The 21548-nt window shown below is 41.3% G+C and overlaps 3 protein-coding genes across 4 annotated transcripts; all 3 read right to left on the bottom strand.

Annotated features, from left to right (window-relative positions):
* Nucleotides 1-770: 770 nt before the first annotated feature.
* LOC120574126 (cytochrome b-c1 complex subunit 2, mitochondrial) lies at nt 771-7323 on the bottom strand. The gene is made up of 14 exons (XM_039824235.1): nt 7200-7323; nt 6342-6443; nt 6063-6212; nt 5837-5901; nt 5654-5710; nt 5427-5551; nt 3987-4084; nt 3820-3877; nt 3181-3276; nt 2868-3067; nt 2665-2745; nt 2477-2553; nt 2224-2377; nt 771-1092 (listed from the first exon to the last, which is right to left on the bottom strand). The coding sequence occupies exons 1-14, from the start codon at nt 7230-7232 to the stop codon at nt 1009-1011; spliced, it is 1380 nt and encodes a 459-aa protein (XP_039680169.1). The 5' UTR covers nt 7233-7323; the 3' UTR covers nt 771-1008.
* Nucleotides 7324-8075: 752 nt separating this feature from the next.
* Nucleotides 8076-15591, bottom strand: si:ch211-256e16.3 (kelch-like protein 20). Of its 2 annotated transcripts, XM_039825718.1 has the most exons (12): nt 15474-15591; nt 14851-15159; nt 14216-14350; nt 13933-14124; nt 12664-12807; nt 12234-12420; nt 11425-11571; nt 11144-11272; nt 9772-9948; nt 9497-9643; nt 9231-9396; nt 8076-8883 (listed from the first exon to the last, which is right to left on the bottom strand). In XM_039825718.1, exons 2-12 carry the CDS (start codon nt 15136-15138, stop codon nt 8727-8729), a joined length of 1869 nt encoding a protein of 622 aa, XP_039681652.1. In that variant the 5' UTR covers nt 15139-15159; nt 15474-15591; the 3' UTR covers nt 8076-8726. The 2 variants fall into 2 exon arrangements, with proteins under 2 accessions (XP_039681652.1, XP_039681653.1); XM_039825719.1 differs by lacking the exon at nt 14851-15159 and having other exon boundaries at nt 15474-15559.
* A 962-nt stretch (nt 15592-16553) lies between these two features.
* Nucleotides 16554-20595, bottom strand: anks4b (ankyrin repeat and sterile alpha motif domain containing 4B). The gene is made up of 2 exons (XM_039823972.1): nt 20254-20595; nt 16554-18136 (listed from the first exon to the last, which is right to left on the bottom strand). Exons 1-2 carry the CDS (start codon nt 20412-20414, stop codon nt 17005-17007), a joined length of 1293 nt encoding a protein of 430 aa, XP_039679906.1. The 5' UTR covers nt 20415-20595; the 3' UTR covers nt 16554-17004.
* Nucleotides 20596-21548: the final 953 nt, after the last annotated feature.

Here is a 21548-nt window from a genome sequence, read left to right as displayed (position 1 = left end):
CATCTTGGGTTTTGAAAAATTGTGATTAACATATTCACACCTAATCTGGCATTATATTGTTAAACAATGAATCAAAAATAATTAACAGCTAAATCAATAATTAGCTGTCTCTGGACAAAATCGGAGCAAATTTGCCCCTGGACCACTAACAATAGTTTGGCTATGAGTGTATTTGGAGACTTAGGGTACACCTTAAGCAAGTACTGTGCATAAGTACAATTCTGAGGTACCTTCAATGTTATACTATACTCAAACTACATTTCAGAGGGACATTTTGTACCTTTTACTCCACTGTATTTATCTGACAGTTAGAGTAACAAACCACTCTGCAGATTAATATTCTACATACAAAACATAAAATAAACACAACAATGTGTTAAAACAAAACACACTTATTATACTTTAATATTTTTTTATATTATTTTGATTATTCATTTACATTTAGCTGCTATTGCTTTATATGCTATATGCTTTGTATACAAATATTGATACATATGCTTACATGTATCAATATTTATTCCACAACTGTTAAATCTGCACAAGCAAAAATAGGGTTGGTTAAACCTAAATTTAGGACTTTCAACATTTAGCAACTTTCAAGCCTGCATGTTTGTGCTTTTGGGTCCCCCTATTGGTTGATGAATGGAACATCTAACTGCTAAAATACCTGCTTTTTAACCACCAGACTACCCTCATACTATTGATACTGCACTTTAATCCTTCAGTAAGTCTGGGTTCATTCCAAGATACAAATTTAAGGGACAACCAGCAGTTGTTACTGTCTTTAATTTACATAGATATACAGTTAAATTGACAAAAAAACAAAAGAGAAATTGCATTATGATTCTCCGGCCGCCTGTTGGTGCTTACACTTACTGCAGGACAGAGAACAAATGATGACATCAAATGAACTGTTGCAGGAGGCTGTGGCTTTGAGGTCCTCTTTCCTTTTGAAGCAGCTAGGCATAGCATGCTCAAGTTAAAAGTAACTGTTCTTATACTTTATCTTCATACTTCATCCACAAACGGTGTATTCACCAGGTGTCCACTAGCTGCCATGGTCTTCTTGCCATCCACAAATTGTTTCGCAGCCTGTAAATAAAAGGGCAGAGGGAACTTTTTAATTTACTGCTCAGTCAGTACCTTATGTGGTAAATTACTCAAACAGTACACAACTCCATTTACTATCATAACATCTAACAAATACATTGAGGCATAAAAGTGCAACAAAATTTACATTTCTGTAATTGAATGTTTCTGCCTCATTATGTCTGCATTTACTTTTTTAGAATTCATAAATAGCCACACACACACACACACACACACACTTTCTGACTTAAAGTTAATGCTGCTGTGCGGAACTTTTGTCTCCACCGTCTGGCAGTTAGAGTAATTACACAAACACTGTCAGTGCATTAAGAAAAGCAGTGGGATTCATAATAACGCTGCATCACTGTGGTCTCTCCCCCCTCCCTGCCTGTCAAGGTATTGGGTAATACAGGTAGAGTGACATACCATTTAACCAATCAGAGAGCCAGAATAAGCAGCTATAGTGTGAAGAACTGTAAATGAGTGAGCAAGGTTGGTTGATGGCACTTTGTGTACTGCTCATGTAACTGTAAGTATACTGAGAAATACAGAGAGCAGTCCCTGGCACTGATGGGCTTAATCAGCAATGTGTGAACTCATTAGGCAAGGGCTTGAATGTAACGGACATTCATTTATATCAAGTTCTGCACTCTAGCTTTAAATAAAAGACCGGTATGTAAATAATTTAAAAGCTGTATTAATTGATTTTTTGCCACATGGAGAAAGCAGAACAAGCTGTAAGCTCAATGTTGACGTATTATTACCATATAAAGCTGTTATGAACAGGTTAACAAACAGTTGACTATTTACACATTCAGCAGACATGGAGCAACATCAGCATTCATTTGGTCTCATGTTTATGGAAATTTGATTACTGCAAGTCCAATATTTACTCTTCTTTTAGCTGGGTTTTTGGTCTCCAACTCCTGAGGGAAATATCTGTATCTTTATCTGCTCAGTACTCCGCTATGTTCACCGGCTAGTTGGGCAGGTTGTGTACACACTGTGCTTATCTGAGCTTTTTCACTGAGAGAAGCTGCCTGCTGCTGATAATATATTGCAAAGAACGACTTAAGCAAAGGTGTGACTAAAACTTGATTCAAGATTGACATACAGTACATTAGAGACATTTACCTTGACCACATCGTCCTGGGTGACAGCATCTATAGCCTGGAGAACAGCGTCAGGGAGCTGGTACGCCGCAGTGGTCAGAGCCTGAGCACCGATCTCCTCCATCAGTCCCTCAGAGCTCTCCAATGACATCAGGTACTCTGATTTTACCTGGTTCCTATGCAGACAAGTCAAACAAAAACCAGAGTCAACAACATATTATTATGGTACACAACACTGCTTCACCTCTATGTCCAACGTTACTCAGTGAACTCACTTTGCTCTGCTGATGTCCGCCTCTGATACGTTTCCCTCAGCCACACCTCTCACTTGAGCAATGGCAGCTTTGATTACCTACGCAGAGGACGGCAACAGGCAACAGCTCAGTGAAATGCCGACTGTGGCATCTTTTCATATTTTAGATGCGGTAACATTTGTCTTGGAAAGAGTGAATTCGGCAATTACCTCTCCTGCAGAGTCAGCTTGTGCAATGGTATAGACGCCAAACAGGCCGGAGTCAGAGTATGAGGCATTGAAGGCTGTGGCCTGAAAGACAGCCATAGGTCATCTGACATTAGGAAACAAACTGCGCATTTATAACTAATGCAACACATAACACAATGTCATATAACTCTTTATTTCCTTCTTTTCTTTCTTTTTTAACTTACATCAAAGGGCTGTGTGGTAGCTTTGGCAATACCCTGGCTCAGTTTGCTGGTAATGTTGGAGCCCCTCTTTACATGCGGCCCGGCTCCCAGGATCCTTTGCAGCACACTGAAGGTATTAGCCTCTGCGCTACCTGTCACACCACCCTCACTGGTAATCAGTGCGTGGACCAGGTCATCATTGTTTTGCACCCGCAGCTCACCTACACACACACACACACACACACACACACACACACACAGTGTGTCACATCGTGACAAGAACGCAGCGGTAAATCTCAAAGGGTGTAATGTCGCTATTAAACATGAGTTTTACCTCCACGGTACACAGCCTTAGCCACAGGTGCTCCAGCCCCGCTGTGGACACTCAAGAGCCCCTCGCCCATTTGCCTCAGGACGGAGTGCTGTACACCTGGACGCAGAAATGAGAAAAACTAGCATTGATTTGACAAGTTACACAGAGTGGAACACAGAGCACCTTCATTAACCGATAAAGGCTGGACATTCCCAGGATAGAAATATCCATAAGAGCATGATGAACAATCAGGCATGCTGACACTTGCATTATTTGCTTGCAGGCAAAGTCAGCCTAATGTTTGACATGTTCAAAAATCCACATTAGTACTGCTGGCCTGTTGTATTGACTTACTACCACTATTTCTTTGGGCAAAGGCCAAATGACATTTGAGAGGAACACACACACACACACACACACACACACACACACACACACACACACACACACACACACACACACACACACACACACACACACACACACACACACACACACACACACACACACACACACACACACTATATTCAACGTCATCAATCTGGTTACTATGACCTCAGAGTGCTGACTAAACATTAGTAAAAATGAAGCCTTGTTAAACAAAGCCCGATGAGAAAGGAGAGCAGCTGTGAAAAAACGATGCAGACAAGCGACACTCACCCAGTCCTACAAGAGCCATTCTGCCAGCGGTGAAATGGTCCTCAACAAATGACTGCAGCTACAAGGGGACGATGAGGAGGAGGAGGAAGAGGAGCAGTGTGTAAGAGCTATGCACACACTAAGGATAAAAAGCTATATTCGTATGTCTTGCTAACAAAGATCCATACCTGTGTAGAGGAGACACGACCAACCATGTAGTCAGGGCAGTACAGAGAGTTGGACAGGGCGTTTTTGTACGCTGCCTCATGCAACTTCTCAATTACACCTGCGGGTGAAAACAGAAATTACTCCGAATTACAGAAAGCATGCTCCACAAACTACATCTTCAAATCTCCACTAAAGTCAAAGTGAAATGAAAGTTGGAGTGTCTTTAGCTTCATTAATGTGACATAGGCCCTATTTCTCTAAAAAAAAATTTTTTGACATGACACATATTTGACATGTAACAAGAGAAATTAACAATCAACACAAAATTCGAACTTGGACACGTTTTACTGTGTCTTTACGCATTACCGTTATAATGAATATTGAGTCAAATTAGTCCCTGTGATATGCCAATCCCACTGAGAAAAAGCAGCCCACTATGCATCTACTTGCAGCTTTTAGCTCACAGTTTTTGTTTACTCACAGATAAAGAAGCCAAATAAGAAAGTGCCAGTTAACGATTGATCTACATTTGTCAGATTGGTCTGATATTGCTCTCATTCCGCTACTGTATAACAAAGGCCAAAGTTCTGTTGCTGTTTGCTTTGGCCCAAGAGCTCAAAATCACTTAATGCAGATTTCAAATCTGACAGTGGAAACCCACTGCACACAGAAGCGCCGCGAATAGCTGTGAAGCGTAGATTTGTGCCTGACCGCGCTCCTGGCTGTTGATACCAGACGCGCATTTCTCTGTGCCGGACACAAAGCGATCCTTCTCCTCTTCACTCGACAGAACGGCTCTCTCTCTATCTCTCTCTCTCCCAGTACGTTTTTTTTTTGGTTGAGTGTGTGTGTGTGTGTGCGCGCGCGCTGTCCGTCAGTCTCTCTCTCTGTGTGCCTAATCACGTGTCTAGCTCTAAACACAGCTTAGAAGTCAAGACAGCCGGGGTGGCCTCTAGCTCACCCAGTAAGAGCGTTCGCAACATGTTGGCTGAGTCCTGCAGCGGTACGGGTTTGAATCCGACCTGCTGCGTGTCATCCCCCATCTCTCTCCCCCCCTTTCATGTCTATCCACTGTCTCTATGTAATAAAGGGAAAGTACCCAAAAAAATAATCAAAACAGAAAAAAAAGAAAGAAAGAAAGAAGTCAAGACAGCCAAAAATCACCATAGAACTGGGTGTTTTATTTTGAATTTTATATTATTTTGAAAAGTAACCAACTGCAATGTGGCCTTCCTGTATATGATTACCTGCCTGGCTTGACGCATTCCCTCGCGGCTCGCAGACAAAATAGAGGAGATGCTGAAACGTATTTGCAGCGCACAGGCCGCAGCTGGTGTGGCGAAATGAAAATAGCTTTGCTTCGCTTCACGGCGCTTCGCGTGTTTCTGGCATGACATGACACCACAATTTCCACAATGAAAAGGTAGGTTAGGAACGGATATTTTGTTCCTGGTACTAACCTATCTGAGGACACTGCTGAGCCAGAGCCTTGTCGATCTTCACCCTGGACGTCAGATCGTCCACCTCCCATGGCCGGAAGTCCTGAGCTGCAGTCACGTTGACCAAAAACTCAAATAATAAATCTCTGCGTGCACACACACAGATACAGTAAGGTTAACACATACTGAGGCGTCAACATAGGAGTGCAACAACATAACAGGCTCGACATAAAGAGGGACGCACTTACAGGTGATCTCTCAAGCAGTCTGCGGTGTAGACGGTGGTCTCTCTTGATGATGTCACACTGCAGGTACAGATGACGACACAGTTGGTTCAATGTGGTGGGCTATTTGGTTACACTGGTATGTATTTATAGCAGGAAATGCAGGAACTGTCAGTGTGTGCATGTGCAGAGAGTGCCCTCACTGACCTCAGGCTGCCCCCCAGTGCTTCCACACCGCGACAGATCTTGAAGGCAGACGCACCCTTCGTAGTCTATAAAACAACAAAAAGCATGTTGGTGATATAGGATTTAAAAACTAACAGGTTGTGGGCTGGGATACCTCTTTAATAAAGTATGATATACCGCAAAAGGAAAACGAGAGCTAACTGTGCTCTACAGTAAGCAGCTACGAGAAGACGCATTCAAAAAGTACCAGGTTTGCTGCTAGTCGAAGCACATGAGAGACGCCCTGGTTTTCCACTGTCTCATAGCGACACCCAGCTTTTACAAACACACCAACACTGGACAGGGGGGAATTGTTCTCCAGAGATGCTACCACCAGACCGTTTGGAAGCTTGGACACCTAAAGCAGCAAAAAAAACATTTTGTTTTACTAAAAACTTGCAATCTCACTGTAAACAAATATACGTATATGTCCAGTTTGATTGTAACCTGCAACAGCTATTCGTGTGTAGCCGATGGCAGGACCGACCTGGACATTTTGGGAAGGGAGAAGTGCAGCTGAGGACGGTGCGCGGCCTGTGAGGGGTTCAGTCAGAGCTTCACTTCTCCTGGCAGCGGCATAGCAGCGTTTCTGTGGGATGTAGTGACACTGGATTTAAGACTAGTGACTTCTTTAGCAATTTTCCCTCTGAGAGAATCCTCTTCCGTGGAACTTCTTCCACTGTCCTTGACAGTGAGGATAGTTGTTAATAACTCAACATGAGATTCAGCTGCGTTTTTTGTTAATCAACCAAACAAATAACGAAGTGTACGCACTACATGATCATTTCCATGTATGGCATGTGATGTCAGACATTGACAGCCTGTAGTAAAGTGGAGTAGGGTGCGTGAGAGTAGGGTGTTCCGAAATTACCCGTGCAACTTTGTACATTGAGACCACATGAACATGTGTCCTGTAAACAAAGAATTGGGGGAGTGTATCTGCAAAATGTCTTGGTGTATTTGAATATGACCAAATTGTGGGCGTTGTTCGCCTGGATCAAAATATTTGGGATACGCGAGTTTGGTGATGACCTTCAGGTTGCATCCAGCTGAACCACAAGCGGCCCGACCAAACCGAACCAATTGCCTGTTTTGCTGCATACGCATTATACCGGACATTCAATTAATGTGAATGATGCCTTACTTTAACCACGCAAGCAAGTCTTACGTTAACGTTAGATAGTTAGCTAGCTAAACCTGCATTAGCTAGCCACCTAGCAAGCTAACTAGCCAGCAGGCTAACTGGAGCCAAATGCGGTTTCACTTTTAAAGCAGACCGAAAACCACAACGAGCAGAATTTAGCTCGTGTCGGCTCAGATAATACAGAGAAAACACGAGACTCACGGGGAGATTGTTCAGAGCCCGGATTCCTCTCATGACTCTAGTCTCTCTCCTTCAGCCGGTACAGAAAGACAGATATGGCGGCGGACTAAGGTATTACCCACAATGCACTGGACCGTGCAGCCGATCAAAGATGATATAGGATTTCAAGATAAACTCTTCTCTCTTCTTTATCATAAACTAAACTCTGGTTTGTCAAATCATATAAAATAATGAACTACGAAATACTGAGCCGAATTCTAAACTAAAATTTACTAAATTAAAACTGAGAAACACACAAAAAAAGTACAAACAAATACGTTTTGTTTACATTTAGATCCTCCACAAAACTCATGCATATCCGTGAGCTCTGAACAAATACATTTCCTTTATCATAAAATATTTGCAAGCCTATTTAAAAAATATATATTTTAAATCCTGCATTGTTTACATTCATTCACTCTTATTTCCCCATCTTTGCTGGCACAATACCGCCACCTGTAGATCAGTGTAATAAGCTCAAAACATTCATAGGAAAGTATGTACGTCCTTGTGAACTTGCATAAGATAAACACAAGGACCCATTTATTAGAAAAACCGCTCCATAGCACTACTAGTGGTAGAAACTCCACAGGAAACCTTTAAGACAAAACTATGAGAAAATAAGTTTCAACTGAGAGACGAAAGCAGCCACTACCATTTGAACTTCTTTATTAACTTTTTTCCTGGCAGAAAAGAGTTTTCAGTTTTCTACTAGCTCTGCTTTAAATCTACTGTTCTGCAAGACAATGCTTTCTAGGTTTAAACAAATTAAATGTATATTTAACTATGTCAAACTTGTCACTGTGCATGTTCCTAGGTCATCTGTGAAATGTAAAATAAAATCCCAGCACTCACAAATAATTAAAAATCTTTATTAGAACCCACTCCATTTAAAGTCACTAAAATGCATTATGCACATTAAAAAAATATACTCAACATATTACAAGTAGTAAAGACAATCATTCAGAACTTACAAAGATTAATTACAAAAACACTGCTCACGTATAGACGACTTTTTCACAGGAGACCTTCGAAGATATTCACATACATTGTAGATTCTTTGGCCCATAGAGCATCTTTTGATAGAGCGTAATGTTTACCATTTTTTCTCACAGCTAGTCACACCCCATTAAATACGCCACAGAATACAAAAATCCACTTTGTTGGCCGAGTAAACCTTCAGAGTTCAGGTGCTCGAACAATAACAGTACCCTAAACATACATCATACGGAGGCGAGTTATGACTGCAGTCGTCAATCAGTAACTTGAGATTCATGTACGATGTTTCCTTTGTCGCCACGTCTAAAGACAGGACCCAAGTGAGACTTATACCACAAGCAGTCAGTTTAAAAACAGACTACGCTTTGCCGCCTGTAACAGCTCAAACAGCGCTCTGCCAAATCCAGGCATCCCTTCTCAGTTCGCTGTCCTCCACAGCTCTGAGCTTTGTAGGGCACCGTCCCCTAATGAGGGTGCAAAGAATAACCACATAAGATTTCCTCAGACAGATCAGCTGTCATTTGGCGTCCCGGGAAAGCTGCTTATGTGGAGGTCCTTCCTCAGCTGGAGAGACACACAGCTGAGCCAGCTGCGACTGGTGGTCATCTCCCCAATGATCTCCCACATGTCCTTCTCGTCACAGTACCTCTCGATAGTGTCATGATATCTGCATGAAATGGGCGATTAGCATTAGAACAAGAATGGCTGTAAATTGTCAGTGTTTTTAATCCAAAGGAACTAAATCCGGAACCAAAAGCCCATTTTACGCATTCCTCTTTGCGTTTCAACAGCATCTGAACACATGAAGATAAGGTATATAGTCTGATTTTCAAACAATTCTTTGTATTTATTGTTGAAAGTTTATGTTTGAATGGATGCAAACAAGGATGTATAGAGGTAAACCAGTACATTCCTGAAATAGTTCTTAGGCTCCTGCAAAAGTTCCTGCTGGGATTAGATGACTATTAGATTTAAAAGCTACTTTTTTGGAATTTTCCCAGATTAGCCTCTCACCTGTCCCAGCCTTCTTCTCCTCCCAGGACGTAGATCTTTCCATCCACCACAGCAGCACCAGGCCGGTAGCGACGTTCTTTCATGGGGGCGCACATGGTCCACTGATTGGTTTTGGGATTGTAACACTCCACCTTATCGGTGTTCTCTGTCGAGGCATGCCATCCACCTGGGAGAATGAACGAGAGATTGAACAGTCAATGTCATTATCTTGCCTGCTTTCATTAGAGTGGTTGCTGTGTTGTTGAGCGCTTTAACGTGTTACGCACCTATAACATAAATCTTTCCTTTGAGTGTGCAAGCAGCTGAACCAGACCGAGCGATCTGCATGGGGGCAACCTCTGTCCATACAGAGGTTTTAGGGTTGTACACCTGAGCAAGGTCTGTGCCGTCGCCATCCTCTAGAATTGCACCACCTGTTGCCACATGTGACACATGAAAAAAAAAAAATAAATAAATAATAAAAAAAAAAAAACGCAAATCCAAATATTTTTATAATAAAAGCACGACCTCAAGAAAAGCGTTCACATGTGTAGTTTCCTACCAGTAACATAGAGGAGTCCGTCCAGGGCCACCACAGCAGGACTTGTGACAGCCATCTTCACAGATTCTGTGAATTGCCAGGAGTTGGTGTGAGGGTTGTAGCACTCCACCGAGTCCAGGCGAGAGCGTCCCTCCCACCCTCCCACTGCATACACAAAGCCGTCCAGCATCACCAGGCCTGAGAGGAGTGAGGACGATTAAACAAGTCACCAATTATAACAACTTTTTACTTCTCTATGTGCTTGTCCACTGTGAGAACTTAACAAAACACGACGTTACCTGTTACTACGGTGTAAAAAATTAGCAACCAAAAATGAGGAATTCAAAGCTCTTGGTGCTGCTAAAACATAATCATAAAATGCTTCTTTAAAGACCTTCTTGGAAAAGACCGTTAAGACAGATTTTTCTCTCTTTTTTTTTTCCCCCCCTTCTTCTCGCTGAAAGGCAGATATGAAGTCTTTTACAGTAGACAGAGCCCATCTACGGCGAGCCTTTTCACTCCTTATTAAGCCCCATTGTACTGAATTTGGCTGCAGTTCCACCAGAGTTCCACTGGGGGTGATCGCGGGCAAGTGCAAAAGGAATGGGAGTCTATGCAGCTAGACGTCTAAATTTGTCTCTTTCGCCTGATTGCCGTTGAACAATCTCAGATTTGATTGTAGTTTTTGCAAATTCAACATGGATTGTAGTTTGAAAGTTGAATGAACGAGTACTTATGTCCTTTTGATTTCTTACAGGTTGAGTTGAGTTGTTGCCCATAACACGCTAGCATTCTGCTAATGAATGCTGATTGGTCAGTGAAGGACTGATTACGACCAGAGATCCTGCTCGACGGCATCCGAAGTGGAACCAGAAGGTCAGAGCAGAGCCCGTCTACGGAGAGCCTGTTCCCTCCCTATTAAGCCCAAAAACTCTTTCTAGCCCGTGTATTGACAGGGAGAGCCTAACCTGTCAGCTGTGTTGTCGATGCCTCGAGAGAACAAAGGAAGCGACTCAGAGCTTGCCGTAAAGCAGTATCTCCGGTCAATACGATGTGTATGACGTCATTGACATTTTAAAAGGCTTTTTAGAACAAAAAAGCGACTTTAAAAAAAAAAAAAAAAAAAAACAGCAGTGTGTATTTTCTTTGCCTCCCCTTTCGAATGCAACATTCAAATTACTAGACAAAAAATTCTGAGAAAAGTAGATTTTGAGGGGTATAGCTCCATAGACCTCCATTCATTCTGCACTCGCCCGTGAGCGCCCTCATGTGTAACCAGAGTGGAACTGCAACCAGTTCAGAAGCCGGAAGTTTCCCCGAGAGTGCAAGTTCTCCCCTTATTAGACAGTCTCTGTGGTATGAGAAAGGGCTTGTTGTACTGAGACTGCCTCACCTAACTCAGAGCGAGCTACATTCATGGGAGCCATCTCCATCCAGGAGTCGAAGCAGGGGTCGTAGCGCCACATCTCTCTGCTGGCTGAGCCATCAGGAAACTCTCCTCCTGCCAAATACAGAGTGGAGTCTACAGAGACGGAGAACAGGAGGATGGAAACAAACACGTCACTTGTCATATGCACTGCGTCTTAAGCTTAGCTGTTGCTCATTTCAGAGGGTGGACACAATAGGGAGCATCATTATCCACTCGGTCATGAATTTAATTTCACTGAATCTCACCTGACAGGACCAGCCCGTGTTTGCTCACAGCGAATGGCAGGCAGGCCAGATTCTTCCATTGATTCGTCACAGGATCGAAGCTCTCGACGCTGCGCAGAACCACCTTGTCATCCTCCCCGCCAACTGTCACTATCACTTCAGCTGTCTCTGTTGCCATGGCAACAGGAGTAGAGGAACAGAATAGTAAGCCCAGGCACGTTGGCCTTTGGATTGATGTTCCATCTAAAACTAATTTGCCCCTGTAGGACACAACGTAGTCGTGTGTAGGGCTGCAAACAATATTATTTGCATTATCGCTTAATCCGTTTGGTCGATTCATCATTTGTTCCATAAAATACGAAAAAAATGCCCCTCACAATTTCTCAAAGCTGAAGTTGACGTATTTAAATGTCTTGTTTTGGCCGACCACGGGTCCAAACCCCACAGATAAGTGGCTTTATATGATAGAAGACCAAGAAAACGTGTGAATTTGGCATTTTTGCTTTGCCTTTGATTAATTGGTTATTACAAAAGTTGCCGATTGACGTTCTGATGATTGACTAATTGATTAATCGTGTTCTTGTGGTTTGTGTATTGCAAAAAAAAAAAACAGGTGTATAATCAATAATAATAATAATAATAATAATGAAAAAAATGCTTGAATGTGTACCTTTTTATACAAAAAAAGGGAACAAAATGTGAGTCTCATCCTTATATCACTTGATATAAGGATTTCAAACTAGAAAGTGCTAATTGAAAAAAGTGTAGCAAAATAAACACTAGATACAGCCTCTACTCAAAGAAAAAGCATGCGATGCGAGGGAGTTTACCGGTGGACCTGCGTGGCCTGGATCTGGAGCAGTAGAGCTCTCCACGGCGGTCCTTTAGCAGCAGGTAGTCCTTGGCCTCAGAGATGAGCTTCTGGCAACCCTGGTTCTCCTTCACCACATCCAGAGACTCGATCACATCGTGGAGGTAGTAGGGGCTGATGAGAGGCAGCCGGATATGTTCAAGGACCTTTGAGGAACAAATGGAAAGAGAGAAATCTGATGAAACTGTCAATGTGCCAGCTATTATTTCATTGTTGGAAAGTCACAGGGCTCAGTCAAAAGTTATTTACCCCCCCGATCCCTTAAAAGCAATAATTTGACATGTATATACTTATTCGCCTTCTTGCCGACAGATGAGAACAACTTACGAGACTGTGTGTGCATTATAATGAGGATGCAAAAAGTAGTAACTGAGCTTGTGTAAACTGACCTTTTCAAAGCTCTGTTTGCGAGACGTACATTTATTCAACCACGATATGGCGGCCTCAAACACCATCTCCTCTTTAGGCACATTGAGAAAATCACTGGCAATGATTTCTGTCAGTTTGTCCACACACAGAGACAGGAACTCCTCCTGGTGGGGAAAATATAAATAAAACCATGACTAAAATGTGAATGATAACCTACTCAATCTGTTTTGTGAATGGACACAATTTTGTTTATGGTAGTTTTTTTCATTTGTGAAAATAGTTTGTAACAAAAAGGTGACATATAGAGTAAACAATACACATAAGTAGACATACAGACATTTAATACAGCAGTTATGTTGAATGTTGGTATGACTGAAAATTTAATGTACAAATCATATATTAGGGTAAGTGTGTGTATGCAGGTTTCGATGTTTGGATGACCGTCATGGTGTACATGTTTAGTGAACCTTAGGGTGGGATGTACTAATTATTCATGGTAGCTAATCATCTGTGGGTCTCGTTTTTGATTGCTGTCCGGGAGGTAGATATCTTTGTTAAGCCCCTTTCACATATTAAACCCACAACAATGCCAGGTCCAATTATCCTGGCAAGGTACTAGTGGCACGCACGAGCAGCATTGCATCAACTTGATAGTGTCGATGATTTTCTGTAATTTTCATTTGAGAAAACTGACTTGACAAAATGCAGTTTTCCATATTTGTTGAGGAGTCAGGTTGGGCAATTTGACAATACTGTACATACCATGACAAAATAGATTGATTTTTGCTCTTTCAAATCTTCTCAAAGCAGCAAACACCTGGTTTTTAAAGTTTTTTTCAATTATATTTACTATCAATTATTTTCTCTATTAATCATGAACACATTTAATCTATACAATTAGTGAAAAATGCCCCTCACAATTTCCTAAAGCCTAAAACTCATGCGTGATACTCCCCAAATTTGCATCTAAACAAGTAGGCGCAGTCTGCAATTTTGACTAAAGCCCCAAATGCCAACACAACATACAAATCCCCTTTGTCACAAAAGGTACCAAAATGGTAAATTTGATCCTGGACGAGCCTCCAATTTGTCACAACTAAAAAAAAAACAAGGCTCGACAAAGGAGGGGAGACCACACGTGAGTTGCAACTATCAAGACGTTTATTTTACATAACTAAACAGGGAAACCAGTGTAATGACAAAGTGAACGTATCTGGTTGACTGCCACCAGCTTATAGATTGCCTTGCAACCAGACCAGGTGAGCCGTGTGTCCCCATCAGCCTCTCACCTGCTGAGAAACACTGCTGAAGTTCTCGTGAATGTAGTCCATGCTGCGTTTCTCCAGCACCTTACAAGAATGGGCCTCAGCAAAGCAGTGAATCCCCACACAGTTCATCTCATCCATCTGATGCTCCATGAAACGACAACAGGCCTCTCGAACAGCCATCACATCCAGCAGATTGGCAGCTGCCAGCAGGGCCTGGACCAAATGTTATTAGTTTTCAGCACAAATGCTCTTTAGGAAGGGTGGCAGTGGGGAAGGAAAAAAAAAATAAGAGCTGATAATTTACCTGCACATTTGCTTTAGAAATGTAGACCTCTGAGGTGTAAGCGTAGCTCACCAACATGCCAATCATCTGAGGCTCAACTCCATTGATGGCAACACGCTCCTGTTTGGACTCTATCAGGTCAGTGGAAAACATTGCCTGAAGAGATGAAAGGAGAAGAAAAAAATAAAATAAAATCATAGCAGTCTAGCTAATGAACATCTGGACTTAGGATCTCACATCCCTTATTTGATAGCTCCTCGATCCTCGGCTGAACCGGAAAGCTGTCCCTCCTTTATGAAGGCCGTCTCAAAGCTCTTATTTCTGCCCCGAGGAGCAAGGAGCGAGCATCGAGGAGGGATCACAAAGAAGCCATGAGCGAGGATACACGAGAGCAGCCTTCCCGGAAGCCGTGCAGCTGAAAAGGCTGCCAACTTCACCCATACAGCTGACAAATTGACAGGACGCTTTAGAGGAAAGGACATCTCATCTCTCTAAAAACACATTTCCTCCTCGCATCTCTCCTGTGCTTCTTCGGTGGGACGGACTAAGACGCGAGGAAGGGAGCCAAGTGGAGGAGTCGAGGATGCAATTCAAGGAAAGTGAGATGCACTTCTTGTGTGTGTCACTGACAAGACTAAGAGGGGAGCTGCGTTTACCTGGAAGTAAGAGCTAAAGGAGGCCAGCACAATGCGATGGCAGGGGAACTCCTGTCCTCCACAGCACAGGGTCACATCACAGAAGGCGTTGTTGAGCCGCAGGCTGTTGAGGCCCTGCAGGACAGTGTTGGAGTGCCGGGGCTCCACAAATAGGTAATCCTCACTGCTCAGAGAGGATGGAGGGGCGGCGGCAGCAGCAGCGGCGCTGGCGTCCTCCTGGATCGGATAGGTGACGTTTATAGTGGACGGCGAGGGCAAACCGGCGTTGACAGCAAATATTTCAGCCATGTCTCACTTTGCTCGGTAAGCCTGCGAGGTTAGTAGAGGCAAAACGGACAAGATAAGTTAGGACACCTTGACGACATATTCTCACTTTAGGTAAAACAAACCACCGATTTGAATATTAGTAGTAGTCCTCAGTAAGTTAACTCTAATTGATGAGTGATATTTGTAAAGTCGGGGGGATAAGCAACAAGCGGAGAGACGATCTGAGATTGTCTATTAGCTCACTAATGAGGCTTAGCAGAGCAGACGAGCCGTTACATCGCGAGTAAAACGAATCCGTCATTTGAGAAGTATTACTGCTACACACCAGGAGCACACAGGTGAGACAACGCTGTTACCTGACAGACATAATCGTGACCACTTTGACGCGAGCCCACTCTCCCCACCATCAAACGGCAAACGGCAACGACCAGCATTTAAAGCGACTCACCGGAAGACACTCACAGCTCAAGAGACTTCGCCTTCGAGTACTTCCGGCTTTGCTTTTAAGCTCCCGCGCCGCCTGCGCTTTTCATTTCAGAAAGTGATTCATAGTCGTATTTCTTTCTCTGTTGAAGTTATTTATGGTCAAGGTATAATTGTAAAATATTTTACTCAATCGTTTACAATTTACACTTGACATTATGTTGTTGGTTATTGTTGCTGGTATCTTTATGTAGGCCTATCCTACACCTATGTTTTCACATAATGACTTTATTAAAAGGTATTTCTATCTTGCTGTAAATTTTTCTTGGAACTGTATGCGGACAACATTGAGAGCAACTTCAAATAAATGTCCTTGTATGTGTAGGCCTACACACACTTAGCCTTAGTAATGATTTCCTAATTTAAACTAAATCTTCTTAAAGATGGATTAGCAATCAGACATTAATTCATTTTTGGCCACAAGCTGTAAACACAACACTGAAATACCCTATGAAATTGATTTTGCAAACATTTGCAGGGCTGGATTTAGCCTGTCTATCCTGGGGGAACAGTACAATATTTCAGGGGGGGGGGCTGTGATTTCAGTCAACATGCATTATCGTTTTATCCTTAAGTTTAATGTGTGTTCACATTTGTTGTTTGTCTTGTTTCAAGTCATCAGGTGGTGGTTTTGTAGAAGAAGAACAAGATCAAAATTTTGTTAGCACAAGTCTTTATGCGTTGCATGGGCAGGGAATTTAGTGTTCTTCCTTTATTTGCTTATGACTCTTCACTTGCAGTGAGTTGAGCTCCTTTATCCACAATTACTTGTACCATACCTTGTGGTGACCAACATTTTGTCCCCAAATGAAAGGTAAGAGGTAAAAGGTAAAACGATGTGACACAACACACGCACACGAACATGCACGCGCGCACACACACACACACGCACGCACACACACACACACACACACACACACACACACACACACACACACACACACCAGATAATATTAAATTAGAGACATGTTTTTTTTATTCAACAATTATTTTGTCAACAGAAAAATTAATTATATAAAACATAAAAGAGCACAACCAAAATCAGCCACTGACCCTGTTATGTCATTTATGGATTTAAAATCGATTTGCTTATGTTATAATTGTTTTGTCTGTGTCAACCTGATTTATGGAGGCCATTGTTGATATTGTAGGTCCTAACAGTCCTGACATACTGTTTGTAAATTAGTTTTAACATGGATAGTACTGTATAAACAAAGCACAATGTCATTCCATCTCCATGGAAAGAAGTTTGATACTTTAGGTTGTAGGAATTGTTATTTTGAGAAATAATTTGCTGAATCATCTTTGTTTTATACAGAAAATCAAACTTTTGGCTCTATTTACAAAAGGTACTGACTAATAAGCTTCAAACATATGTATTTAATCACTGTTCATGTTTTTAGATCACAAGCAGCTGTCCTTCATGATGCCAGGAGTCTCCAGTGCTTTCTTTCTGTGAGCAACAGCTTCCAGGATCTTCTTCCTGGGTCCCAGCTGGATGCGAATGCCTTTCAGGTCTTCATCAGAGCAAAGCATCAGTGCCTCCAGGTCTAGGTGCTCTCTGCTGAATGCAAGGGCAAACTCTGGCAAGGAGATGGCAGACAAGAATGCATCCAAAGGAGAGGTTTCCTCATCTTCATCATCATCCAGTCCCAGATCTTCCTGATCCCAGGGCAGATCAGCATCACCATTCCCCTCGAAACCAGCGGCGTCTTCCTCTGCCTCGAACAACTCGTTCTGAACGAGGTAGCCAAGACTTTCATTGTTCCCGCTGGGGATGTCCTCTGACTCCACCCCCATCTTCTTCATAAAAATCAGACCTCCAAGGCCGGGCCGGTTGAAGATGGACTGTTTGACTTGGTCTGGTTCGTCATCGTCATAATAACCTTCGGAGCCTGCCATTCCTTCTCCGTCCAACATGCTCTCATCTTGCTCATTGAAGACATCCAGAAACCCTGGCTGCTCAGACGCTCCACTCTCCTGTTTGAGGAAAATAACATTCCCATCCCCCCCTGATCTCTGCAGTGTGCCTTTATCTTTCTTCCCGAGCTTCTTCTGGAGTGTGCCTTTAACCCTGGCTGTAAGGGAGCCAGATTTATCAGCAGCAATAAGCTTGGAGAACTGCTCATTGACGCTGGACATGGTACCACCGTCTGAGAGTGCTGATGCCATGCTGGCTTCTGAGACAGACCCAGTATTGCCACGGTGCATTTTATCCATCTTGCTCTGGTGTTTCTTTTTAACCTTCTCACAGAGTTTCACGCGCTTCTCAGCCTCTTTGACAGCCTCCTTCTTTAGATTGGCGACCTTCTTGGGATTTTGGTTGGTCTGCTGTGAGGCGGCAGCGTCTAGGAAGCGCACACAGTCCATGCGGTCACGAGAAGCAGCAACGTCCATAGCTGTGTGGTATTCATTGTCCAGTGCAAAAAGGTTAGCACCGAAGTTGACCAGAAAGCTGAGGATGTGCATGTGGCCGTTAGCCGCTGCGTGGTGCAACGGTGTGTTTCCCCAGATGTCACTCCTGTTGGGGTCTCCTCTGTCCACAAAAGAAAGAATTGATTTAAAGGGTTTGTGGAAAGAAAATCTTAAAGATATTTTAGATAAATTTTATAGTATTTTTCTTATTTGATTTGATTTATTTGTGAATCTACAAAACTCACAAATTCAAGGGACAACATGATAAAATGTGAATATTAATTTCCAACGTGGTCCCAAGGTGTTAAAATGCAGACCTAAAACATATATATATATATATATATATATATATATATATATATATATATATATATATATATATATATATATATATATATATGTATGTATCAATACGCCCAAATACAACAAAAACAGAGTTTAGGAAAGAAGAATAAAAAAGTAAAAAGTAAAGGTACTCTTGTTTTTAGACATCAAGGATCGCGTTGAAGTTGTTTTTATCTTATTCTATCTACAATGTGCCAGATGCTTTAAAGGCATTTTTTATATAATATTTATAGTGCCTTGGCTTCTTCCTTGATGTCTATTAGATTTGTTCATGCCCCCTACCAGAGAACACCGCCTTTTTATCACTAATATAAGTTCCAAGAAGCTCTCCACCCTCTTCTGTTCTTCATTGTGTACTCTTGTTTTTGTCAACTTAATATGTAATAGCCAAATATTTCACAATATGGCACTAGTGTAAGAATAATATTAACTTTATCAAAAAAAAAGTCTAAGAAGAAACCAATCCCCAAAGAAAAGTTGTGATAGCCAAAAGTAAAATGACTCTTCAACCCTATAAGTGAAAATGTGGGGAAAATCTTTCAAAAATGAATGGCACTCGAATAGGAGAGACCCACTGTGGTTTGATGTGGTCATTTTTTGTCGCACTATACAGTGAGTCTCTCTTTATTATTATGTTTCCCAGGTAAATCAAATAATAGCTAACCTGTCTTTTAGTTTGTTTTTGTCTGTTAAGTCATGGCTCAGTTTGCTAGTTAAAGGGATAGTTTGCCATTTAGAAAAATACACTTTGCTTTGTAACCGAGAGTTATGAGAAGATTGATACTCTCATGTGATAAATATGAAGCTGAAGCTGAGTAAGCAGCCGGTTAACTTAGCTTAGTATAAAGACTGGACATGGTGGGAAACAGCTAGCCTGGCTCTTTCTAAGAGTTAACAAAATCATGAAATATTGAACTGTTACAGCTGGATCCAGCTACATATTTACCAGACAATCTTCTCGTCTAACTCTTAGCAAAAGAGCAAATAAGCGCATTTTCCCAAAGGTCAAAGTATTCCTTTAAATGTATGTTAAGAATGACCATATAGTCTTTCATATACAAAATAAACTCACATCTAACTAAATAATACCAAATACAGTTGAACATAATTGGTAAACTATTAAGATTTAAAGTCCACTTATGGCTGTGCCTTACTGTCACAGCCATAAATGTCTTGATTGCTTTATTTCTGAAACAACTTCTCATAAATCCCAATGACCAAAGCGGAAAAGCCTCAGTTAACTGTGTCCACGTAGGTGAGGTGTGCCTTACGCCCTACTACCTTAATATCCTCCAAACATCTTTTCTGAACCTCATTTTTCAGTAAGAATGCTGTTCTAGATTTGAGCCTGTCTTTTGTAGTGTTGAATAAAGGATGGAGGTGGGGGTGGTGGGGATAGATAAATGGCTCTTTTGTTTTACAGGATGGCTTTGGCTGATTAAACATTTGGCTCAGCTCATGGGAGAGAATAGTCTAAAGAGTGGAATGAAGTTTTGGCTCATAATATGATAATGTAGACATGTGAACACCAGCGTGTAAAAAAAAACCCCGGATGAAGTCCTAAAAAATAGCATGAAACACATTATTTTTCAATCATAAAGTTCACTGGTCAACATGTTAACCTTTGCTCAGTGAACACTATTTATGGTTCTATTGTATATCTTAGTTTAGTTTAGTTTTAGAGCATTATACATGTAATAGTAGAATTTGCAATAAAATGTATGTAATTATATGTCTTAGTGTAACAATAGTTAAAAATCAAAACATATCAATAAACGTCAGAGCTCTAAGATAATAAACATGGAGATAAACCTTGCTGTGGCCACATATTGTTTCAGTATCTGTGCAGGCTGTAAGAAGCCCAGATGATAGAGAGGAGTGTATCATGCTTACTCTCTGCTGCATATGAGCTGAAGAGCATCGACATGTCCGTGGAAAGCAGCCAGTAAGGTGGGAGTCATGCCGTCCTCATCTGCGGTGTTCAGGTCCTTCCTCGTGGCCTCCTTCAAGAGGTCCAAGTATCCATCAATCGCTGCTTTGTGGTACCTAGACATCTCTTCAAAAGAACAGAAAATGTCAAATCTGTTACTTCTTTTTCTTTTTTCCCCCCACGCTCCTGTCAGATGCACAGACTGACTCGACTGCAGACCCGAGCAAACAAAGTGATCACTGGGCGTGAACGTATCAGCAGCTCAGAGCCATAAAACAAAAGCAAAGTCCAGTTCCCTACTGTCAACTGCACAATTTCACCAATGATGCTCGAGAAAAATACCCAAGAGTTATTTAAAGCTTAATTATTACGTGTGATACCGGCGAGATTCCCAGTGTTATACCATAAGTAGAATTATGAGAAACCTTTTCTGCTAATTTATAATACTTCTTTTTACTCTACTACATTTATTTTACACTTATTTACTGATTCAAATTTTGCATATGATATGATACTTAATTGGACCCTCACATCGACCAGTTACAACATTAAACTAAAGCAATAATCCACCAAATGTAATATAACACATTATGAGTGCTTTTACATGTTCTTTGAGATATTTTGCTGTTTTAAATCCAGCTCTGTGTCATCTTAGTGTGGGCAGTGTGAGCGGTGTTTGGCTTACAGAGCTAGTTTAAAAAAAAAAAGTATCCCTTTAAGTATATTTGTTTATACTATTTCATTTTGAATGGAGGACTTTTACTTATTACAGTATTTTTACTTGGTATATTTACATTTAATTTTGAGTATTTTTTACATTGTGATATTAACAGTGGTAAAAAATGGTAAGATATTTTACAATACAGTATTTTTCTTGCATTTATAATTAAACTCAAGTAAAAGTACAGAGGTATTGTCCACAAAATTTAGTTTAAAAAAGTAAAAGTACTAATTTTGCAGAATTATATATTCTTTTTATTATTATGTTTATATCATTGGGTTATTCTTACTTATCCATCTGTTAGAAGTATTTTAATGTTGTACCAGATAAAGTTGAAGCTAACTTGAACTTTTTTAATACACAGGGTAGTTTATGTGTCATCTTTTGTAAGATGATAATTTGTATAGAATATAAAAGTATAATTCTTGTCTGCAAAGTAACTAGTAACTATCGCTGTGAAATGTATAGTGGAATTGAAACTACTCAAAGTACAAATACCTCAAAACTACTGTAAGTACAATACTTGGTATTTGGTTA

Source organism: Perca fluviatilis, chromosome 15 (assembly GCF_010015445.1).
Source record: "Perca fluviatilis chromosome 15, GENO_Pfluv_1.0, whole genome shotgun sequence".
In the NCBI taxonomy this organism is placed as follows: Eukaryota; Metazoa; Chordata; class Actinopteri; order Perciformes; family Percidae; genus Perca; species Perca fluviatilis.
Note: the sequence above shows the minus strand (reverse complement) of the source record. Positions and strands in the feature narration are given on the sequence as shown.